Raw genomic sequence first — 7,433 nt, 5'->3', positions numbered from 1 at the left:
AGCGAGTCAGAAGACTTGAGTTGTATAAATGTTACTTGTGTATTCCTATGTTTTGCTGCTGTATACCTCTACAACCAGAGGGGAATATTATAGCTACTTTATTGTTACTTGACACTACTTTCAATTCCACAAACGAATGATGCATTGATGATTTCATAAAATTCAAGGCAATGATACAGATTAAACAGGTCAACAGTGTGTTTAAGCTTTTTCTTAACTTATTTTTTTCCTCCACTTACTGTAACATTCAATACTCTTTGTACTCAATACAATATAATAAAATATCATGCCGCACAATGAATACCACTTTTTAAAAAAACCACATATTCTAACAACACCTACTTTTTACATACATTTATTGCACCTATATTGGTTTATTTTTTACTAATACCAAAGCATCAGTTCATCGTCCAGGGATTCGCTGCTTAAAAGTTACAAAAATCCCAATGTTCCCAACTTGAATAATATCTTGTAGATGGAAACAACAACACACAAGGCTTTGCATATTAGCAATGCCTCTGGTATTCACCTTAAGGTTACTGATAAGATAATCTATTCTCTATGTATTTTTAGAAACTCGTAACTTCATGTGAAGTCGAAAACAACAAGGCATGTTACGCTTTCCCTAAATGCAAATAGCAGTGTGGCTGCATTGCCTGAGAAGAGTCGCAATCAGATAGAAAAAGGAATTTAGAAGGTGTGTCGCTTTGAAGATGGTTGAGAAGTTTCGCTCGACTTGAAATATTTTTCTCCGACTTGATTTTAAACACACCTTGTGAAACAGCTTTAGCCTGATAAGGGAAACTGTAAAAAAAAACAAAAAACGATATTAATGTATGTTATTGGTCATTATAAGTATTAACCTATATGTCCAACACATGGCAATAAATTAAAGAAGTCTTTGCTAAATGTAATGTATAATGTGGTTGTAGTGTACAGCATATCAGTAGGATATTAGGCTACATCTAAAATCAACTTTAGGGCCAAGTGATCTCTTTCCACCGTAAAGAGCAACATGGACCGTTTGTCGAACCGAAACTCCGGCTGCATCCATTTCCCTCGGTGGCCTTTGAGTCTGTCACTGTCAGTTACAATGAACTTCTGTTATTTTCTGTTTTCCACTTGGCGAGATATTACATAAAACCAGACATGCATGCATGCACACAACTGAAATATAGTCTCCCTTCTTTGCGCTAACTTTAAAATTCGATATAAATGCAAAATAAAAAGCAGAATTATTGGGTGCCGTGCACACTTGCAATTATATAAACTGTCATATGTATTCCCAGCCTAAAGAATATACAATAAAGTGTGGAGCTGGTTAAAATCGAAAATAAATCGAAAAGAACACCAAGTTCAACAGTTTCCCTCTGTTAGTTTAGTAAGAAAGTTCAAGTGGTTTAAGGTATTGTCTCTTAAACTTAACTGACAGGTAACATTCCTCACCTGCAGGCTCTTGAACCCTTCCACCCTCTGAAGTTCAGTCTCAGCCAAGACAACTTTGTTTTTAGTGTCATAAGCTTTTTGCGCCTTCAACAGAATGCTGTTCAACCACTAATAATGACAATGACACTCAGAAGACCTAATACCTCCACCAAGGCACAACAGACCCCTTGAATTCTACCCAGCTGCACCAAACTGCACACACATAGATATGAATCCCCTAAATATGCCTGAATCATGAAGTATTCTCTGTAAAATCTGTAACAATGTCGAAAAACATCGCACATCTCGCAATGTTAAAGACAATTTTTTTTCCTGGATCCGCCGCTGATCCTGATCCGCTCCAAAATTGAATGGGTTCTCTGCTGAGTCCTTCCGCATCCTTCCACCAACCTTCTTAGTAATCCAGTTGTTTTTGTGTCATCTTGTTTTCAAACAAACCAAAATAAACCAACCAACCAACCAATGGACGGAGGTGAAGACATCTCCTCCGTTGCAGAGGTAATACCAACACAAAATCAAAGAGTCATATCCTGAAAGTAAACTTCTGGAGGTGAAATGTGCATTACAATAACAGCACCAGCAACAGTTGTGACAGACTCTTTGCAAGTGTTTACGTTCTGTCTCTGCACAGCAATCATTACATCACCCGTGTGACACGATGGATTCAGAGACACGGCAGAGAAGAGATGCAGACAATCGTGTTTCCGTCCTGATGTTCTGTCTGACATTTTGTCAGTTTATTCTTTAGAACCTGGTTCTCTGTGAATCTCTGAATTGCTGCCCACATCTCAGATTGTTTTTCTGCAGTGAAATGATTGTTCATTCTATTATTAAACTTCCAAGAAACCGTATATAACAGTGTTTTGTACCTCCGCCAATGTTTTCAGCTATGTCTGTTTGTTGGTTTGTTTGTCTGCAGCTGGATTAGATTTAAAGCAACTGATTCACACCGAACTTGGCGGATGGGATGGGGCGTGAGATCTAGGTCCCAAGGAATGTCATTGTGAGACATTATCTGCAAATATCCCAAGAAACAATGTAATAATATTGCAAAAAATCTGTCATATTTAAGGTTGTTTTTCCTTGGCCGTGATAAGGGGCAAGTTAGAAAAAGGGTGGCTGTGGTTGAGGGGTAGAGCGGTCGTCCCCCAACCAGAAGGTCACAGTTCAATCTCAGTCTTTGCCATCTGCATGACAAAGTGTCCTTATGCAAGATACTGAACCCCGAATTGCCCCTAATAGATATTGTAAGTTGCTTTGGATAAAATCCTCAGCTTAATTATATGTATTGACAAAACAAATATGAAGACTTTATGTAAAGAAACATAACGATATTTAAAGATGATGTTTGTCTAGCTTGTATTTGGGGTTAGAGGTAGCAAAAATGTTAAATGGCAGGTACACCCTTCATTATCCCTGCAAGCAGAAGCCCGGAATGTAAACGTGGTTTTGGTCCTTGTTTTTGTGCTGTTTGCTCCCATTTTTTGAATCCATGAAAAACAACCACACACAACAAACGTAGTATGTTTAAATAAAAGTTTTATTTTGTAAAAACTAATATTTTCAGTACAAAATTGTCGCAGAAGGTGCATACAAAAACGTTCACTCACTCCGACAGATGGACATATCCGGTAATACCTCAGTAATGATAACATAAATGACAATAACAACATTGCATCTCGTGGAAACTCTTCATTATTCTTGTGCTAAAAGAATTATCAGTTGATTCCAGTTCATTGACCATGTAGGACAGTGGGAGATCACAGGCAGCCGCAGTAGCGTAAGCATATGCCTCCTTCCATGCGAAGCACAATTTAAAGAAACAGATGCATTAAATTTGGAGAAGCACAAATACATGTGAACACACTGACATCATCAGCTCCACAGTGGAGGAAGCTGAGTCTTTTGTCTGTATCCCCTCACTACACACACACAGAGAGAGAGAGTGGGAGAGAGATAGAGGGGTGGCTAAAATGAATGGTCCTCCAACTTTGAAATGACATCTGGCTCTCAAACATGGCTCCAGTGTAAGGTAATAAATAATACATTAAATAAAATGGTTTAAATATGTGTTTCATCTGCGAATCACAAGAACTGAAAGGCATCATGTGCACAACACGCAGAGTGCAATACATTAAGGGGTTGGGTGTTGAGTACACAAGATGCTTTCTTCAAGATCAACACATCGACAGTCCATATACCACAGAGCAGACCAACACCATGTGGGCTGGTAGAGAGGAATAAACTGCCCCCGTTCTCTACCAGTCGTTTCTATTTGTCAGTACATGTAATCAGAAGTTATGGCAGCAGCAATAAGGCCTATTGATAAGTCCGCTCAGCCAGTCCAAGAATTTAAAAAGGGGTTTTCACTCAGTTTCTGTTACTGGCCCCATCCTCCGATACCAATCTCCTTCTTGTAGCGCTTGGTGAGGGAGTCGGCCTGCTGCGTGAGCTTGGAGAGGACACCCTGCAGCCCGGTGAGGTGGTACTGGAACTGCTTCTCCAGATCCTCGTCCTCGTCCTCTTCGTCCTCCTCGTACGACGACGAGGATGAGGATGAGGAGGAGGCGGAGGAGTAGGTGGACGTCGTGGAGTTCATGCGGCTGATCTTCATGGTCTCCTGTCGCCTCTCCTCGGCCGTGGCGCACCGCACGCCCCACTCCATGTCCGTGCGGATGGACTTGAGCAGCTGGTAGTAGCTGTACATGTCCCCCTCGTCCATGTCCGACTTCATGGAGCTCAGCTCCCGGTCCTCGTCCAGCGGGACGTCCCGCAGCAGACTGGGTACCATGACGGTCTGGTCCATGTTGTTCACGGCGCCGAGGAAGCGGTTCATGGCGGTGAAGAGGGAGTTCTTTTGGTTGTGTGTGTCTGTGTGTAGCTGCATCATCATCTTGGCGACGTTTTTTTTCTTCGACTCAGCAGCAGAAGTGAAATAGAGGATCAGCGTCTCCTGTCTTGTTATTGCTCCTCTGTGAGTGCCCTGCTTTAATTCTGAGCTGATCGGCTTAGCGAAGCGGCTGTGATGCTGCTGCGGGGATTGGCTGTCCGGTGAATCAGGCGAGCTGCGCTTGTCGATGGGCACGGTTCTTCAGTGTCCCCCCCTTCGTGGACTGTTAATGTCTTGCTCGTTCTTTTCAATTTGTGGGAAGACGGGTGCGCCTTTATGCGCTTCAGGATTTGAAGGCGGTGCCAAAGACCTGTTTGTCAGGTTCTCCCACTGCAGCTGAAACCGGACCCAAATGACCTGAAATAGCACCGTGGAGGAGCAGAGGGGGTTTGGCACTTTTTCTAGAAGAGGAGTGGCTCCACATTGACAGTGGGGGGGAAAACAAACTAAAATCTCATGCTCTCCAATCAGTTTTAAGATTAATTTACCGGACGCTTTGCCGTGCGTAATTACGCACAGCAGCTGTCACTCCACTGCTCAACTCTCTCATCTCAAACTTCACTCAAAAGCTTACAATGCGAGTTTGTTCTGTGATTCTCCTGAAACAAGTCGCTTACATTACATCATCACATTCTCTTCCAGTGAGCCAGACAGAGAGAGCCATGCAGAGTGAGGCCCAGCCGAGCAGCCCGGTGCGATGAATATTCATTAAGCCATCAGCCCACTGCTGGTGCTGCCGGTGAAGCCAATCCGATGGCCCCGTGCGCTTCCGAGGCGGGACAAATCTGTGTTGGGGCCAATGGCGAGGCCCACTCATTTGCAGAATGCAAAGGCAACACGTGGTCCAGCTCTGGAGCCTTTTGAATGGTTTTTAATTAAATTCAGAGAATTGCCTTTCACGATGTCAGCCCGAACATTGGGAGAATAATTTGGATGCTATACTTAGATAAAAGTAGCACACTCACTTGCCTGCATTCAGGTTCGTGCTGTGGAAAACTGCATGATTTGAACTTATGTAACCTGGCTGTGAAGCACTAGTTCTGCAGAAAGAAACACCCCCTGATAATAAAGTTATAAAACGTATGGACACCAACCTTTTTTTTTTGCTTTTGTTGGTTGAGGTGGAGCATTTTAAACTTCTTCACGTACAGTTATATTGTACTTCAATGGGTCCTTGTGTGTCTCCAAATGATCACAAGAGAGTTCTGAGTGGTTGTGAGATGATTAGTGGTTTATAAAATAGAAAACGCACAATTACATTGATGAAAGGGGGAATGAAAATGTCATAAAACCACAAATTCATTCTTTAATGAGCACCGCGTACACATCCAGCAGTCTCTACAGAAGTATTACAGGCCTGGTTATCTCCCCTCGGGGTAACTTTAGGCTAAGCCCATTGCAGTTACTGACAAGCTTTTCAGATTACACTTAAAACCAAACGGTTGCACCATCCAGTTTCCAGCAGTGATGGAGGATTGCTGATTTCCCCCCACTCTTCTATCTACAGCTGCTGGTAAACAGGGGGGGGGGGGACTCCCACATAGCCTCAGCCTCAGAAACAGCAGACCAGAAGCACTCCATGCACATGTGCTGTACATGCTCTGGTGCAGTGCTCAGTTTGAAATCTGAGCTTTTGTAAACAGTTCTGGTCAGACTGAAACTTTAGCCATAAACATGTTTACTGCAGCCTGGCTGTCAACATGAGAAGCATGTTTAATGAATTTGATGCATTTTAAAATAGGCTCACATTGCTTAAGAGAATAGGCTCATTGCAGGCTGATATACTGAAGAGGCCTAAGTGAAACTCCAGGAAGAGGTTTCTTTCGGTCACAGTTTGTTCTAGATACTCACAAAGGAATCACTCATTAAAAAAAATTGTTGCTCAGCAAGAATGGAGAGAATGTGAACATGGACAGGAAAACCTGCTGGATGAGTTTCTACCACACCTCTCTCTCTCTCTCTCTCTCTCTCCAGGAAGAGGTTTCTTTCATCTGTCTCCTCTGGTACCCCTCATAGGTAAAGGCACTTGTACAGATATAGGTATACAGTATAGATAAATGTGTAGGTACAGGTATATTTATATGTATAGTTTCAGTTATAGGTTATTGTTAAAGGTAGAGGTATACAGTAGGTAAATGTATAGGTATAGTTATTGGAATAGGTATAAGTACATGCATAGGTAAAGGTATAATTACAGATAAGTACAGGTGTAGTTGGTATAGTTATAGTTAAATGTGTATGATATAGGTACTGTATAAGTACAGGTATATGTATATGTATAGCTACAGATATAGTTACAGATATACGTAGAGTATAGGTAAAGTTATAGTTAAAGTTAAAGGGATGGGTATAGACACATGTTTTGGTACAGGTATTGGTATAGTTATAAGTACAGGTATAAGTCCCTGTCAGTGTCAGTCAAGTTGTATTATTGGATTCCCCTATTTATTTATAATACAGTATTTTTAAGTATTGTTACTTGTAGTGTTAAAGCTCATTTTTACTTTTTAATCTAAAATAACACAATTCTTTTTTTTTTGTTGATTTTTTAACTTGTAACTTTGAGTGTCAAATAATTGTAGCAGTAGTAAAACTTTTAATATTTCCTTCTGAAATGACGTGGAGTAAAATTACAGAATCATATTGAAATACTCACATAAAAAACTAGAACTTCAGATCTATGCTGAGTAGGAACAGAGTCATGTAGAAGGGTTGGAATCGGAATACTTAGTCAGTGTTATATTATTATACAAAAGATTGGATTACTATCAATGATGCATGAACATGTAAAAAACACTTGTTATATAGTTATATAATGTGAGCTTAACCATTATCAGCGTACTTTATTTTTCATGTCCATAGGTTTTAAATGTATATTTCTACTCGCTAGTAACTATAAAAACAAATACATGTAGTGAGATGTAGATAATTTTACTCTGAAATGCAGCAGAGAGGAAGTATAATGTAGCATGAAATTGAACAACTCGGGTAAAGTACAAGGACCTTAGAATTATACTTAACTGCAATACTTCAGTATATATTTACTATATGTCACTCTGTGGTCGGGTCCCACTGCCCCCATATCCCCCCACCCCGC

General features: G+C 41.0%; 1 protein-coding gene across 1 annotated transcript; it reads right to left on the bottom strand.

Annotated features, from left to right (window-relative positions):
* Nucleotides 1–2,968: 2,968 nt before the first annotated feature.
* On the bottom strand, nucleotides 2,969–4,670 carry mid1ip1a (MID1 interacting protein 1a). The gene has a single exon (XM_034574091.1). The coding sequence runs from the start codon at nucleotides 4,337–4,339 to the stop codon at nucleotides 3,827–3,829; it is 513 nt and encodes a 170-aa protein (XP_034429982.1). The 5' UTR covers nucleotides 4,340–4,670; the 3' UTR covers nucleotides 2,969–3,826.
* Nucleotides 4,671–7,433: the final 2,763 nt, after the last annotated feature.

Source organism: Hippoglossus hippoglossus, chromosome 21 (genome assembly GCF_009819705.1).
Source record: "Hippoglossus hippoglossus isolate fHipHip1 chromosome 21, fHipHip1.pri, whole genome shotgun sequence".
Lineage (NCBI taxonomy): Eukaryota > Metazoa > Chordata > Actinopteri > Pleuronectiformes > Pleuronectidae > Hippoglossus > Hippoglossus hippoglossus.
This window is presented reverse-complemented; position numbering and strand designations above follow the sequence as displayed.

What these genes read in the sequence shown, in the direction of transcription:
- mid1ip1a (XM_034574091.1), bottom strand. Translation starts at nt 4,339, where the DNA reads ATGATGATGCAGCTACACACAGACACACACAACCAAAAGAACTCCCTC.